The sequence below is a fragment of the Anarhichas minor genome, unplaced genomic scaffold (genome assembly GCF_050575085.1).
Source record: "Anarhichas minor isolate MPS153535 unplaced genomic scaffold, ASM5057508v1 ptg000062l, whole genome shotgun sequence".
Taxonomy (NCBI): Eukaryota; Metazoa; Chordata; class Actinopteri; order Perciformes; family Anarhichadidae; genus Anarhichas; species Anarhichas minor.
In genome coordinates this window covers 10,021,197-10,038,480 of record NW_027466508.1, presented here as the reverse complement: position 1 = coordinate 10,038,480, position 17,284 = coordinate 10,021,197, and the positions used below count along the sequence as shown (strand labels likewise).

Genomic DNA, 17,284 nt, shown 5'->3' with positions numbered 1-17,284 from the left:
ATAAGCAGTGACACTTCTTGACATATCGTCTGTTTTTAATCCAGTCTGTAGATAAATCGGCGTAGACATTGTTAGTTCATTTGTTACCTGAGTCTCGCGGTGGTTGCCCTCCACAATTGTGGTGTTGCTTGTGTTATTCATGACAATCCGTACTTCGACACTGGGAAGTGGAAACCCTACGGCTCCTGTCAACAAACCACACAAAAAACACATGAGTACAAAGGGAAGAAAGCAAGATGGGCTGATTTGTGTCGCTTTTGCAGAAGTTGAACACTTCAAATAGAGCGATCGACACAGAGCGCACAATTTCCACCACACTGGGAGTGCTCTCTTTCAGCTGGCAATAACCTCCGTCCTCAGGCCATAACTGGTCACTAAATGCTTTGCTGAGCTTGTAAAACACTAAACTGAAAGCCATTCGTCTCAGTCGCCACAAGTCAGTTGACTTGTCGAGTAATGGGGATTTCTGGGGCAATGCCTGATGCAGCCGTTTACGTCAACATCACACCAAATAAGAGAAGTCTTATAAACAGCTGCCAGACCCAGAACACACTCCATCACATTGTGATCTATCAAAAGTATTGAGTCGTCTCAGAATGACACTGAACTGCAGCATCCATGGCATTAAGTCAACGCATAACTCACAATAGAACTCTCACAATGCCAGTAATACTCTCTACTGTTTTACGTCGTATGCAGTTTTTGACTGTACAGTACAATTCAGCCCTTCAGTCCAAACTACCGCCGAGTGCTTCACAAGGCTTTTTATTGCAGCACAGTTGCATAAAAATGTTATAATTGAGCTGACAAATTATGAAATACAATAGGGACTGAGTGGCAAAACTATTCAGAACTGTGAGCTGCAGTAATGTTTAAGGGAAACTATCATTAAGAAATGTGTAAAAAATGTCTTACAAATTGAAAATCCCCACATGTACTGACACCACCTGCAGCCTCCATCTTTGTGTGTGTGCGAGTGTGAACTCCTCAGTTAAGTAATTATAGCAAAGAGTGCAGTGGGGATACAGTGGTCTTCTCTCCGTGTGTGTGTGTGTGTGTGTGTGTGTGTGTGTGTGGTAGCGTGCCTTCCTTGAGGCCATTATGCCATTCCACAGACCACTGCTCTCCCAATAAAGAGCAGGTCAGGTCCTGATTAAAGAGTGATTCTCTCACTTCATATTGATCGTATCCACTCCAGTCCTGATTGGCAATGTCTATCACACACCATCACTTGCTCTCAGTCCAGCTGGGAAAAACAACTGACCACAGAAGTAACTAGTAACTGTTTCTAAGATAGACAAACAAGCTTGAGTCAGAAGGTTAGACAAGCTGAATCCAGCCACGTTATAATGATCGGTGCATCCTGAACCGCTGTATGCAGTGCGAACAAGGTTCATTTAGACCTAAACTCGAGGTGGCTCTGCTATCTTATGATATTAGAGTGACAGTATGGAGGACGCAGTGGACCAGGAGGACATTCACAGGACAAGACATTCAAATAGCTTCAGGAACCTCCTCCCCTCGTTGCCTGCCACAATAACTACATTTGTTGGCGGATTTATTGTCCCATAAATAATTGTGATAAATTATATTATTGTAATTTTAAGAACCTTTTACTCCACTGATATAATGATAACATAATACTGCAAGTACACAGCAATCAACTTTAAATTCTTAATATTCAAACATTTGAATTGGAATGTGAAAAATAAATATTGAAATATATGAAAGAAATAAACAAAATCAAATAAAACCACAAAACAATAAATGAAATGGACTGTGGGCTCTGTTAACAAAAACTGCACTTAAAAAGGTATTACACATTTGGCACAGGAGTATGGAGAGTTATTCATTCCTTACCAGCCAACATCCTGCCTATCAGTTTATAAATGGTTGTGACCTTTGTTAACGAAAACACACGCGTAGATTAAATAAGTAGTAACAGCAACAACACTGCTCTTTCATTTGGCTTAAAGCCAAAATGTTTCCACACCACAACTGTGGACAAGCCGAAAACACAAAGGCTATGGAAGTCATGTCCATGTATTAAATGATAAGTCAATATAGCAATTATTGTGACAGGTCTACTCCTCACATATCTTTCCGTCATGGCACTGGTTGGGCTGGCCGACAGTCCCGCCCTCACACCCACTTTACGCCGCGAACTTCTCGCTCTAGTTCTCTTTTTTTCATTTAGTGCACAACTACTTCTGTCACTTTTCATGTGAGCAGCTGGGTGCAACACAACAAATGTTTTCCAGCATAGACTGTCGGCAAATGTGCACTGTCATCCCAAATGTAAACTATATTGTGATTACCCCCTTTTTATGATGGAACCTTAATGCCTCCACATACGGGTCACCTGAATAAAAAAGTCCCACGTTTTGTCTTTGTCTCTTTTTCCAAAATACGTTTGGCTGACGAGTGTTGTTTAAAACCCAGCTAATCGTCTGACCGTTTGTGTTTTTGCCTCGTCAGACTTCTTAGCAATCCCGCCGCATTCCCAAATCTCCCAAATCAACATGTTGAGTTTAAGGTTATTAGCTATTGGAATGACGGACGAAACTTTGAAAATAATACTGAAGGGAAACTGGGTAAATAAGAGATTACAAAACCCAAACAACAAAAAGGTAAATCTCTCAGCCTCTCGTCGTGTTTTCCTCTGAACGGGTGGAGAGGAGTAGAACGAGTAATCTTGCTCGAGTTCTTCACCCTGTCCAGCAAAAACACCACCGTCTACAAAATGACAAAAACAGACTTGTCTCCCTCAATGACCTGTCCAAAATCAATTGAAGTGTTCGCTTCATGGAATCTCTCTACGCCCTCCTCTGTCATCATTTTTTTTCAGGAGCTGTAGAAATTTTGTAGCATTCGTGTCTCGATGATTCAACAAGATTGAGTGCCATTTTGAAGAGTACGGGCAGGTTATAAATGCTACATGCTCTGTGGGAAAAGGTCTATGTGGAGTGGAGAAGGGAATGACAAAGAGTGTTCTGCAGTTATTCTTCCAAGAAGTTAATGAAAGACACTAAGCTTTGGCTGGATGACATCAGGAGGAAGACAACACTTTAGGGCTGGAAGGTGAGACGCCATCTCTGTTGTCTATGTCAGTTAAACGACAAAAGAAAAAAGGCTGAAAAGTTTAAAGAAAAAGAACGTAAAAGATGAAAAAGGGTAGCAGAGAGAGAAACTTGTGAAATGAAAAGAACGCGGATGAACTAATCTAACATACATACACGTCAACAAAGGGCCATATGACCTAGAAAGCCACACTGCTGTTATTCTGGAATGCTCTAAAACTGTAGGCTACACAGCAGAATCAGGCCAATTAGACGCCCTAAATACAGTAGAAAAATATGAATACAATTGCTGTCAATAAGTGTATTAGGAGCTACTCAGTTGGCAGAACGAAAAGAAAGTGAGTGTGTGTAAGAGACTCCACTACTCTTCTGAGAGTGTTTCCTGTGGTTGCTATTGATCCATTTTAACCTACTTAAAAACAAGACAAGAACACACTGACGCAAACAGGCACAAGCTCATGCCTGCATACACTCACACCTCTGCCCACACACACATACACACACACACACACACACACTAACGTACACACATCTTCCACAAAGTCTGCAGTGGAAACATCAATAGAACCACAGCTATTCTTAATAATCACCAGAGAGGAATCAAACAAAGCCTGCTCGGTTTATGCCGAACATTATCTGACAAACAAACAAAACAATTCCCCAACAAAGCAGCAGACACAGGATCACCCAATCCACTTGCAAGGTAATTAGCTTTACCTGTAAGCGGAAGAGTTGGCTGGGGAGCAGGAAGGGTAGGAGAAGGTGGGGAGGGAGAGAAAGGGGGGAGGACAGGACTAGACGTGAGAAGAAAGCAACCGCCACCAGTCTGACCTCATTTCCAGACATTGCCTTTGTTTCTGCATGCGTGAGGGAGGCGTCGTTGGGATCATGGGGTTTTACCTGACATCACAGCAGAGAAAACTGCCAACGATCAAAACACAACACAATGAAGCCGAAGCGCTGAATCAAACCGGCGAGGGAGGTAGAATAATATCAGAGATATTTTAAGAGATATGTGATAAACAAAGAGGAAAGTCACCAAGTGTGCGGTCACACCGACAGCTTGGTTTCTTTGGTGGAAAGTGCAGAACAATCCAAGAAGGTTGGCTGAATTAAACCAGCTGTCGTTAACTGCGGTTGCATCTCATTTGTAAACCGGGGCAACAGGGTAAATTGTTTTTTGTGGGTGGGTGTATAAGAGTATCCAGTCAGTAAAGCTTGTGTACCCGGGATGCGTGAGCCCTTGAGAGGGTTGGACAGTGCCATGCCGATCTCTGTCATGCCGTAGCGTTCCAGCAGTGTGTGTCCTGTAATCTCCTCCCAGCGCTGCAGAGTGGGAAGAGGGAGAGCGGCCGAGCCCGAAACCATCAGCCTAGAGAGAGAGAGAGAGAGAGAGAGAGAATTTTAATTTATTTTAAATTCTATCAGGACTGGAAATTAGCAGGAGTTCAGGGCAATGACAGCTTTGAAAGTTTAAGACCATTTTTGTACATCCTACATATCACTTGGTGCGTTGTCACACATTCCTATGTGAAGGGGTGATTCGGGATTTGTCTACGGTGTTTCACATCGTAAACTTCTGCACAATTTGATGAAAAAGTGCAAAATATTGTCATTACACAGCCAAGAAATTAGGAAAATGTGGACACTTTGAAAACATTGACATCTCACAATGTAAAAAAAAAAAGAAAGAGTAAAAGATTAAATGTGTTATTACATTATAAATAAAACACCCTCTGAAATGAATTGTTGATTCTGATATGTGTATGCACACATTTATCTCGACACAGATAGTACGAGACTCTGGAACTCCGCAGGAGGGATGAACACCATTCTTCCAAAAGATATTCCCTTATTTAATATTTTGATGATGGTGCTGCTGATGGAGAGCTCTGTCTGCCACTTTGTGTGTGTATATATATATATATCTATACACACATACATGCATGCATCCACATATACATTAACCCATGAGTAAGCTGTCTGTTATTGATCCCACAGCCAGTACCTGATCCTCTCTTTGCAGACTGCTTTGACAAAGTCCTTGACGTGAGGCTGTGTGAAGTGCTGATCATAGTACTGGATCAGCTTAGAGTAGATGGTTGGCACGGCCATGAACACATTAACCAGGGGAGCCTTGGAGCTCAACAGCATCTCCCACACCTGGGACACAGAGACAGAGAGAGAGAGAGAGAGAGAGAGAGAGAGAGAGAGAGAGAGAGAGAGACAGAGAGAGAGAGACAGAGAGAGAGAGAGAGAGAGAGAGAGAGAGAGAGAGACAGAGAGAGAGAGAGAGAGAGAGAGACAGAGAGAGAGAGAGAGAGAGAGAGACTGAGAGAGAGAGAGAGAGAGAGAGAGAGAGACAGAGAGAGAGAGAGAGAGAGAGAGAGAGAGAGAGAGAGAGAGAGACAGAGAGAGAGAGAGAGAGAGAGAGAGAGAGAGATAGAGAACATATAACTGAATAGGGAGGAAGGCAGAGGGATATAAGGAAAGGCGAAAAGGAAAGAAGTGTATCTAATGGACGGGGCCATGCAAACTAAATTATTACATCCAGACTCATTTGCACATGTGAAAGTGCCGTTTTGTTCTTTTATTTGATGTAAATGGCAAAGTAAGGTCCAGACAGTAGCCTCATACCAAACCTGTCAACATGCTAAAAATAAATCAAGAAAAAAGATTTGTAGATTTGTAAAGGTCAGAGGGAGGAAAACAGCAGAGCGCCGTAGGGCAGAGCCCGCATGTCGGCCAGTTAGAAGGCTTTCTGTACAGCTACTTTTGACAAATGTGATTGTTGACTGTTACAGAAGGAGCCGCTCGTATCTTCCGCTGCATCAAGCATGCTGCTTTAAACACACAGGCTTTAATGTGCATAAGCATACATTGTGAACTACTGTCATGCTCATATAAAAACACTGTTCAAATATCGCATAAACTCACTTGTTCAAGGACAAAGCTATTTTACACACCCCGCCCCACCCACTCTATCTCAACACACACACACACACACACACACACACAGTCTGGGTACATCGCAGTAGACGATGGGAGGATGGGACGACATCATGAATTAAGCGAAGGTGAACGACAGCTTCTCCCCCCTGGGAGACAAACGCTCCTCCCCTGCTGTCTCCCCTTCCCCTCCCCTCTCAGTCTACTTATCCTCACTTCTTCTGCTTTCATTCTACCTCCATTCCCCAAGTGCTTCTTTTTCATTCCCTACCTTCATCTCTGACTCCACAGCTTCCCTTCATCTTTCTTTCTTCCCTCCACCCTTTGCTTCCTATCTCACATTCACTTACCTTCTCTCTCCATTTCGTAATTTCCTGCATCGCTGCCTCTGCAGTCTCTCTCTCTCTCTCTCTCTCATACACCTAGACACATACTTGCACACAGAGAGATGCAGTCTCTCCCCTCATCCATCTCAGCGACGTAGCACCATATCCTTCTCAATATGCCAGCCATTTCTAAACTCTTCCACTTCTCCTTTGAGTCACCTCGCTGTAGACTCCCCTAATCTATTATGTATCTAACTTCTCTCACCTCCTCTGGCCCTAATAAACAAACAGAACTGAAATAGATAGACAGATACAGCTGCGGTGATCTCACAATATCATTACAAGTTGATCTAAAAATTGTGGAGCGTTCACAGGTCACCTGTACACATACAGAATAGAACTTTGTGCAGAGACGGATTATTATCCGAGTGTGCCCTGACTATTCTGGGTGGTGTCTATCAAGTGCAGTGGAGCGCTTCCACCAAGTCCAGTCTGGAGGGGAGAGGAAGGCAATTTATGTCCATCAAAGAGTTGAACTCCACCTCGGGGACAGGATGTGATGAGAGCAGAGGACCATGGCCTGCATCCTAAACAACTCTATGGTCTACTCAGGCCTCAACATGGGACTCCCAAACAATTGCTTCTTCCCAAGAAGGACCGGATGTTGAACCGGAAGTGTCCGTCGCACTGACGATCGACAACTGGCAGGTATGATGCTTGGTCAGATTTTGATTAAATTAAATACATTTTGAACTAATGATGGCGATAGATGAAAGGTGAAAAGGGAAAGTCAGGGGATCACTAAAGACGATGGGATTCATCCTCTGGGGATCATGAATGTCTGTACCTAATGCTGTGCCAGTAGATCTAGTAGTTGTTAAGCTATTTCACTGGATGAATTAAAACTTTGCGTTGCTGTTGGCACCAGAGAAGAAGTGAAGGGATCACCAAAACCAGTAGGCTTCATCCTCTGGCGGCCATGAATGTCTGTATAAAATGTCATGGGAATCCATCCAATAGCTGCTGAGATATTTCTGTCAGGACCAAAGTGGTGGACAGAGACATAGAGACATTGTCATCACTTGAGACAAAACACAAAAGTGCTGAGTCCCCTCGTCTTCTCCCACCTAAACCATTAATGTATGAACTATTACTTTATACATTTTTAAATTATAGAATAGGCAAATGTGAGCTTGTAAGTAGCACCTCATCAATCCGTAAATAAAATGCCTTTATCTGGTAGAACACAATGAATTGATGCATTATCCCTCCCTCCTATTAAATATCTTTTTTTAATGAATTAATGAGTTGTTTCCTCACGGTTAATCAAAAACATGAGTTGCTGTGATGAAGTAGTCAGTAGGGATTCCAATAAACAAAAACAATCTGACCAGTGCTGTTGAAACCCCAGGACGAGTACCTGCTCCTGTCATGCTAGACATGCTGTATGTGCGTTTTACTGGATCACAATTCCTGCACTGAAAATGTTCGTCACTATCTTCAGGCAAAATCAGAAAGAAATCAATGCCGGCCTCTGCTGCGTGGGCTACCCTTCAGAGATCTTAGGGGATAGAAGAGACAGACTATCGATCACTTCATCAATGTACTGTTACTTCAGGAGGAGGAGAATAAAGGCTGTTTTCTGAGCGTGAGAGGAGGGGTTTTGTGATTTGGTACACAAGGTCAAGGATAACAGCTGAATACTGATATAACAGTGTAGCAATACCCATGTTGACAGTTGTTCCTTTAAACACCTTTCCTTTCCATGTACCTTCACTGCCGCAGCTGCAGAGGACCTGACATGCAAACAAAAACATGTGCATCTTTACCCCTATATGTTTCAAAGCCACACACACACACACACACACACACAACCCCATCTTCCCCTCCCTTCTCAGGGCCAAACAAGCACCATCATCCTTCAATGTCAGCTCATCGATTGATCTGCTGCTTAAGCCCCTGCCGTGAGTCAGCATTGGTCAGATACAAAGCCACACAAGGCAATTCATCACTGAGCCCCAAACACTTAGTTTGACAGTCAGAGAGGGAAGAGGAGGAGGAGGAGGAGAGACTGATAGAAGCAGAGATGAGATGAAGCGAGGAGAAAGGAGGACGGAGGAAGAAGAAAAGTGGAAGGGGAAAGGGAAAAGGAAACACCGATAAAGTGTGTGAAAGAGGGACTGATGTTGAATGTCTTTTTAACCTCAGCAGCGCCTTGTCCACACAGAACTTCTACACCTGAAGTACTTCTACGCCTCGATGTCAATGGCTGCTTGGCTCTCATAGTCACCTCCCGAGCCTTACAACTGCCTCTTTTGTTCAGGCGTGTTAGTGAAAAGGTGTAATGTATCAAGAGAAAGAGTAAGAACAAGAAAGAGAGGGAGGCGGAGTGCAGTTGAGACCTTCTGAGGCTGGAATTCGGGCAGCATGACGCAGGTGGCGCCCACCCAGAGCGGGCACAGCAGCATGTTAACGATGCCGTGCACATGGTGGAGCGGCAAGGTGTGGAGGATGACGTCGTCTTTGGACCACGCCCACTCTGAAACCAGACACTGGACCTGGGGGTGAGGGGGGTAAGCAGGGGAAGGAAAGAAAGGAGGGGGTCAGCAACCTCAACCAGTTGCAGATATTTGTCTTGCTATTTTGTGGTGTTGCGGTGCAGTCGAGTTGGTTTTGTACCTTGTTTCCTACTAGACTGCTGTATTCAAAGCTTAATTAGTCATTTCCTGCTGCTTCAAGAATGACTTCTGACAACCGCTGCGAACAGTGAATTTGGTTGCAGTTGGAGAGCATAATAATAACTCAAGATCATTATAATCTAACTGCATTATTATTCTACTGAGACTCCTGTTGACACTCCACGTGGCAGCGTTCGAGCTGTGTGTGTGTTGATGTGGAGTTTTCTATGTTCGATCCCTGTGTGCCCGGGTTGGTAGCGTGACTTATCAGTTGGACTTGTAGTGTGGTCTTGGATTTGGGTCTTACGTTGTTACTTTTGATAATCAGCACCGCTTTCCTTTTAGAAAGTAGTTTTCAGATTTAGATTATTTGTCCGTGACTCTCTTTCCCTGGGTTTATTTTACTGTCACCGCCCTCGTCCCCTGGAAGAAAATGAACAAACACGCATCAAAATAGGCTCAGTTCTTTTAGGCTCAATATGATTGTTTGAGTGTTTGATTTGTCACGTTTGTGAAGCCAGTTGTTATTGTGCAATACCGCCTTTTAAGTGTTGTCATACAAGGCCAGAGTTGTAAATGGTGAATTGGGACTTTTTCTTGCAGAAATTGAGCCCCGAGTTACCTCAGGAATTAAGGACATGAACGTCTACTTTTTTCTAGCAAAGTAAATTCTATTTATATACCTGTAGCTCCAAAACAACAATTTTGTCTTGTGCAACAAACAACCCCCTCTATCCTATCCTAAGCCAACATTGGATTTGATTATGGAGGGCATGGCCACAGATTGAACTTCATTCTTGTGCTGCTGAAACCACTGATACTATTGCTTAGCAGTATACAGGGGAACTGAGTCTGAGTTTTATGTTCGTGGCTGTGAATATTAAATAATGGAGGAACACAAGAAATCTGTGTGTCGCTGTAGGCTGAGAAAAAAATTATAATTCGTACATTAGAGATATAATTAATTGCATTACATTGTCCAGGTATCCTGGTTATTGTGTTCTGTTCACTGAGGTAACAAAGTATAATCTTCCCTTCTTTATGACCAGTAAAACATCTACCGCATGCTTCTGAATGTAAATGAAAATTAATTGATTGTATTGTTTTTACATTCACTGGGAGAGAACATTTTGTGGATATATAAACATTGTCAAAGACAACACAAATGGTGGAAGTTTGGGATCAGATCATACATTTGGAAGTTATACAGCAGATTTAGTTTGCTTCAAGTCTTCATTCACATTAACCTGACAGAGGAGCTTTCCAGGAACTCTGACAACCTGATGTTGTTGCCCTGCAGGAAAACAGACAGACTCACTTAATCATCTACTCACTCACTTCCCTGGGCCAACCAGAGGCATTTGAAGCTCTGCCTTCTTTCAGATGGATTTAATTTTCCACACTATTGGACATGTAGGTCAATTTCACTGAAAAAAATATACAGGAAAATCTTCAGGAGATCTCTAATGGCATAAATTGGTGATTATTCAGAAAGCTCGAGTGGAACAAAAGAGGAAGGAGGCTAATCAGGGAGTCAAATGTGGGTGTGGGGATGTCTAAATGACGTGGATATATTTGATTGGAGCTCCGGATAGTCACTTCACCGCGTGAAACATCAAATGTCATGTTTTAAATAGGCCTAAATCAAACTCAGAAGACCAACATGGAAAGCATGAAAAAGATCATGTTAATTTAGCAATTGCGTTGAAAAAATAGATTTCTGACTCTGAAGTCACTGATGTCTGAGCTTCCTAAAGCACCTGAACACACCATCAAAGAGGCATTCAGAGCCCCCAAATATCCTGATGACTACAAACATAGTATGTTAATTAATTGGATATAATACATCTGGAAAAAAACGTAAGTTCAATAAAGTCCCTTGAATGAATTTGATATTAACCAACACAGAAACTATTTCAAATATTATTTAAAAATTACAGAGATGTTATCAATTAGGTTAATGATTTTACAGTATTACATAAAGACTATGGTAAACTGTGAAACAGTGTTACGTTTATCTGCCGTAAAGGTTTAGGATAATCTAAAAGATACAAAGAGTTGACTCACAACACACACTGCTCGTTATTTTAAGTCCATAAGCATAAACTGTACCGTTCACTATGTCAAAGCTTTGAACCAATCTTTTCCACTGTTGATAGACATGTCTTATTAGTCCAACTAGAAGCCAGTGGGGCTCATTCGCCAATATCTTCAAAAGCTATTTCTTAAATTTGTTCTTGAGAAAGGTAAGTCTACTTCACTTTCATGGCATGTTCTTCAACCACAGACTAACTCTTACAGTGATGAACTCCATCGTCCTCGTGAACTGAAAGCGCGCGTGCCAGTCGATCCTAATTAACGCAGAGAAACGCTCCGCCAGTCGCCCTGAAAGTGCATGAGACTACAGGGCTGTGTGCGTCATTGAAAAAGAAAGGTTGAGAGAATTAAGTCAAGAACGCCCAAACGAAAGTCGAAAGAGGGTGAAGCAGCGGACTGAGGCTCCTAACGTTACAAAAAAAACGAAAGTTTGAACGTGGTGTTACTTCTGCAGGAAGTAAACGCCAAACCAGCCGTCATATTTAGTGTCAGCAGAGGATTTTAAATAACGAAGAAAAAGATGCATGGGAAGATATCACTCGCTCAGTGCTGAAGTGTTTGTTTAGTGTTTATTCATGTTTTAAGACTATGCTTTGTTACAAATATGTCAGCACTCAAGTGTTCTCGAGTGTGCGTACAATCTGCTCTTACCGAAGAACAAATCCCAAAAACAGGAAACATTGTTGAATGCCAGAATCTTCAAGAAAAAGTGGGTTTTAAGAAGACATTTAAGAAGGAAAGTAACTTGCTTTGTCTCCAATGTGATTATGGTTTAGAAGGCAGCATTTACCATGGCGTGGAGGCCTCTGTGTGTATGTAGAACTCCCTTGGGTCTCCCTGTGGTACCACTGGTGTAGATGATCATAGCTGGTCGATCAGCCCAGTCCGTGACGTCTCCCGTCTCCTTCTCTTGGACGTCTGCCCCTTCTGAAGTGCCCAGGTTAGAAGTAGAGGGCAGTGTCAGACATGGCAGCCCCAGCCTCTGTGCCAGCGGCTCAAGCGTTTCAGCATAGGGATGCCCTGCCACCAGCAGTGAACTCTGGGAGTCAGAGATGACGTACTCAAGCTCAGATTCAGGGTGTTTTCGGTAGAGCGGCACTGCCGTCCCTCCACTCATCCAAGCGGCCCACTGTGCCACCGTATAGGAAGCATCATTAGCACACAGGAAGGCTACACGTTTCCCTTCCAGACCCCCAAATTCAGAGTTCAGGGCGGTGCTGATTCTACCTGCAAGACCTAAGCTGCTGCGGTACAGCTGCTTGTAGCTGTGGCCGCCACTGCTGTCAATGATTGCAAGCTTATCTCCAAATGCTGGGGCTCTTTTAAACACGGGCTTCTGGTTTATCCTTGATGATGGCGCTGTAGTCCATCTATGAGCCCCTCTTTGAACCACAGTTCCCAGTAGCCGTTGCCCTCGCTTTGAGGGGCTATACGTTTTGTAAAGAGTGGCTTTCCAGTGAGGTAATGTCCACTTCAGAGAGTGGCAGGCAGCAGCAACGTGTCCTGACAGCATGTTTGAGATTTTCAGACCCTCTGGAGTCAGAACCTTAAGACAGCTCCATCCTCAGCCTCTTGCACACTGCTTATATCCGACATCTGAGAGTTAGGAGGGAAATAAAGGCTTAAGTTTTATCAAAAAGCACACAAAGTTTGATCTATCTCTGTATTATTGAATTTGACCAGGTGAGAGTCACTTCTCCCACCACATTTAACACGAACTCACTACACCTGGCTTCAATTTATTGCTTATTCTATCATTTGAAAACATGTGTGCAGAAAAAGTGGCAGACTAAAAAAAAAAAAAAAAAAGATTCAAAATTAAAGGCGCACTTATATTCTATTTCTAAACCCTAAGCTATTTTTCAGTAACTTCTTTGAACATGCGGTAGTTGTAGTAAAAAGGTAGCTCGTGTGTAAACAAGTATACCGTTATTAAGTGTAACCGTGCCCACTAAAATGAAGTGAAACAATGTTCCAGTTTTATTATTGATTCGTTCCGTGTTCTTTTTGTCATTGCCACGTTACCGGATTCAGTAACGTTACAGCAGGTTAAGCTTAATGCTGACCGTTGACGTTACTATGGACATTATTTAACGTTAGGTAACTGACAGCGACAGACCGAAGACAACTCCGATAATGACCCGGGACAGCTGCGAAAAATACGGACAATAAAATCTCATTTCTACAGCAAATACGATATGAATATTTCTAAAGTAATGCCTTTGTTCCTCTGCACAAATATCTACTGTCATTCATATTCACCTTACCATAAACATAAGCCCCGGTACGTCTTGTAGTGGAGGACGGTGCAACAGCATTACTCTTCCGACATGAAACGATTTGCTTCAATGGTTCCTGCCTCGTAAATTCTGTACACACTGCAAATCCAGCTCCTAAGTGACAACTGACTTTAACAATATTGTTTTTAATTGTCCAAGAACATTGTGTTTTGTTATTTTAGTGACGTTTTACTTACTTTTATTCCACAACATGGAATAATTTAAATACACATCTCTGCAGGTATAAATTATATTGCATTTGGATTTAATTAATTGAAGTATTTTGAACATTCAGCCTTTTTGATATTTTTAAGTTTAAATATTACACATGATCTGACGCAGTACTTTGTAGGATACTAAATGTCAGAGGTAACATAGTAATTTAGATCTATTTACTAATTTAATTACAGGCCACAGACAGCTAGTATATTATACATTTATCATTTATTAGGGCTACTAGCATGTCAGGTTGTTGTTATCTGCCATCTTGTGATTCTTAACTCAGCTTGGTGGTTGTTGGCAAGACTCCCCCCCCCCCCCCCCTTTAATTTTTTAGGACCTGCATATCCAGTGGAGAGGCTGCTCACCATGAGCTGAGGACAGGGGATGGGAGAATGCAGTATATATGCAGCTACCACACACAGAGCTGTGTTTGGCTTTAGATCACATGCCAGTCCTACCACTCAGTGTGCCAACTAGCTTGGCTGGCTTCATCATCACAGTGCAAGTGGGCACATTCAGCCGCCAGCTGGCAGTCGCGTGCCTCAGATAAGAGAATGGTACAGACATGGCACACGTTCAAAAAGTTTTCACTTCCCTTCCCAAACCCCCTACACTGCAAACGATGATGGCATGTTCCTAACGAAATTGGAGCCTTTGTTTCAGAGAACTCCCCTCCACTCTCAGGAATAGTATCGTCAAAGACCACACGTCCCCATTCGTGGGGAAATCGCTATTCAAGGGGATGCTATGCTACCCCGGCAGCAATGTCATTTCCAGAGACTCCTTTATTTGTAAGCCATTTGCACAGTCTTTAGTCTCTTTTCTTGCAGATGGCAGTGCCGCATTTTCTCAGGATTCAACCTAAAAAAGATTGAACGTCGTCTTCGATGAAACGAAATAGGGCACAGACGACCCATGTTTTTGGATTTGATTCCTGGAAGTTGGCCATATTTTTGCCTTGCGTTGTATGGGGACTGGAATCTGAGCAGTTGAAGGAGTTATCTACAGCTACTGGAGACAGCGGGGATGGCTGAAGAGTGGAAGATGATATAGGGCATCACGCATATCACTGTTTGTCAGCGGTGAGAGGACAAGACATTGATAAGGAGTTATGGCTACGGTTATGGCGAAAACATGATTAGACAGAGTATCCAGCAGAAGCTGGCATTCTGTTGCAATGGCCTGCTGCCAACACGCCATACAACAACGGACACCTGAAAGGATCCAGCCAGTGATGGGCAGGACGGCCGCGAGCAGGCGCCAATTCCCATCTTGGCAAAGGACTGCGTCTGAGGAAAAGAGAACGAGGGAAAGAGGGGACCCCCCACAGATCTGGGAGAGAGTCTGAGATGGTAACACAAACCGTGGGGAGTACCCAAGCATGTGTCAGGTTGGCATCAATGTGAGAATCTCTTGGCAAGCGCTCCGCTCTCTCCCCTCCCACCCCAGCTCACACACAAACACACTGTTGCCCTGCTTGGAACACATGGTACATCAGCAGCGGCATCTGGCCGCGCTGACTCCTGGCAGCTGCGCTTCGTCTTCGCCAGTTGGGAGTCTTGGCACTGCCACTTCATCAACTACCTGTGGCTCCTCCTGGGTAAAAAGGCGAGCGATGAATTATTCCGAGGCTGCAGCTGCAAACTTGACTTTCATCCAAGAGATTCACTGTAAACATATGACTGCCTCACAGAGCACATGCCACCCACATACTAATGCACGGTTGACAACATGGCTTGTATTCTGCGCAGAGGGACTTGTGTGACCGCACGTGATGGCATGGTTCATTTGAGGTGTAAGATGAAGGATGCTTTGTGATGATTCCCTACGTGATGTATGTCAAACGCAAGTGCTTCCAAAGAGGCTCGGGGAGAAACAACCCATGGACAACTGGAAGCTCTTGGATTACCCAAAGTGTGTTTTTTCATTCTTTTAAAGCATCAAATCAACAAAAGCACAGTGAGCAAAAGTGCCAGTCACATTCAGAAAGGCACTGCATTTTGGGCTCAGTGCTCTTCATCCGGCAGCTTTGGCCCATCTCTTTGTGTTGAGAAATGGCGTTGAAAGATCAAATGAAAAGGCAGCCAAGGATTACACTGAAAGGAATTTCCCTCCCATTTTTCTAATGAACAAATGGACGAGTGACCTTTCAACTCTGCAATTATTGGCTCACATTCCATTTACGATGGAGGTTTTGACAACCAAGGACATTTGCCTGAAGTGCCCTGAATACAATTTAGCTGTGACAGCTTTGTCTGAAGATTACCCCATTACACTTTTTTTTTACCTTTTGTCTCGGAATATACCGTCTACTGGTCTGGGTGATTCCATTTAGACTCTTCTCCACCTGTCAAGGTGTTGGGTTCTCTTGCAATTGATTTCCTGATACACTCACAGGGAATAAACCCAAAGCTTTCATTGTAACTCAAATGTCATCTTTCATGCTATCCAGGTTTGATAGCAGTTTGCAAAAAATTATATTTACTGTTTGTTTACTGTGATCACAGTTGCAGTATTAAATGGCAACATCATGAACAGTAACCCACGTTATTAATCATGTTAATTTGACTCTGTTTATACTTGAAGTAAAGGAAAGGAGAGCAGCAGAGGGAAGAGAAGTTTAAAAAAGCAGAAAGCTGAAATGTGATGTCAGGGATTTTTGACATCCACTGGATTTCTTTAGACTTCGTGGTTTGCTCTCAGCTACTCAAGCACAGCGTGACCCAATTTGAATTCAAAACTTGTTGTGTTAGTATTTAGTTCTAGCCTTGTTTCAAGAGAAATGTTGGCAAGCTGTTAGAATCTGTCAAAACCTGACTACATCTCTCCCTTACACACACACACACACACACACACACACACACACACACACACACACACACACACACACACACATACATATTATCTTACATTTTTCTGTGGGTGTTAGTCATCTGACAGTGACCCAGTGGGAGTTTTTTCTCCATCTGTGTCGGTCTGACCCATTTTAGCCCTCGGCCACGTCCAACTGTTCCGTTTCCCAAACATATGTGCGGTGGCAGGGGGATAAGCGAACCGTCGCCGCGCGGGACCTGCAGACACACACTGCAGATATGACACTGGACCCTGCTTTCCTGTCTGTCTGCTTCCCACAGCATATGTCATCATCAATAGTGGCCCCGAGGATTCACACCTTAGTGATTTGACAAAACAATACTGCTGCCTCTCCTGAGTCAAGAATGTCTGTCTGTTGTCAATTTGATTATCAGACAAAGTGGATTTTAGAAGATTTTGGATCATGTGTTGTATTCACCCGTATTTCTTTTGTTCCTACTGGCCGGCCCTATGTATGATTGGTCACTTGACTTGGTGGAGAGACTGGCTGCAGATTTGTGCAGATCATAACACATGCCAGTGAGGGCAGAATAGGCCGACCATACGAGGGGATTGGTTTTGTTTTTTTCCCAAGTGGTCCATGTTGGCAGATGAGATGGTATCACTGCACAGAGCCAGGACCCACTGGGGACTGTGGGGTGTGAGGCACATATGGGCAAACAGGCTGCTGATGAGCTGCTTACACGAGCCTCTCATCACGGCCTTCGAGAGAGATATCTCCACTAGAGGATTTGAAGTGGCTATATGCTGTGGGTCTGCTTTGTTTGGGTTGGCACAGG

General features: G+C 43.4%; 1 protein-coding gene across 2 annotated transcripts in view; it reads right to left on the bottom strand.

Annotated features, from left to right (window-relative positions):
• acsf3 (acyl-CoA synthetase family member 3) overlaps positions 1 to 13,437 on the bottom strand; it is a 46,696-nt gene extending 33,259 nt beyond the window's left edge. Inside the window, exons 1-6 of one of the 2 annotated variants that reach the window (XM_076077856.1) lie at positions 13,398 to 13,437; positions 11,921 to 12,726; positions 8,758 to 8,913; positions 5,089 to 5,243; positions 4,307 to 4,452; positions 88 to 185 (exon numbers count right to left, since the gene is read on the bottom strand). In XM_076077856.1, coding sequence (XP_075933971.1) covers positions 88 to 185; positions 4,307 to 4,452; positions 5,089 to 5,243; positions 8,758 to 8,913; positions 11,921 to 12,643 — 1,278 coding nt within the window. In that variant the 5' untranslated portion in view covers positions 12,644 to 12,726; positions 13,398 to 13,437. The other variant, XM_076077857.1, reaches the window with a different exon arrangement.
• Between the last annotated feature and the right edge of the window lie 3,847 nt (positions 13,438 to 17,284).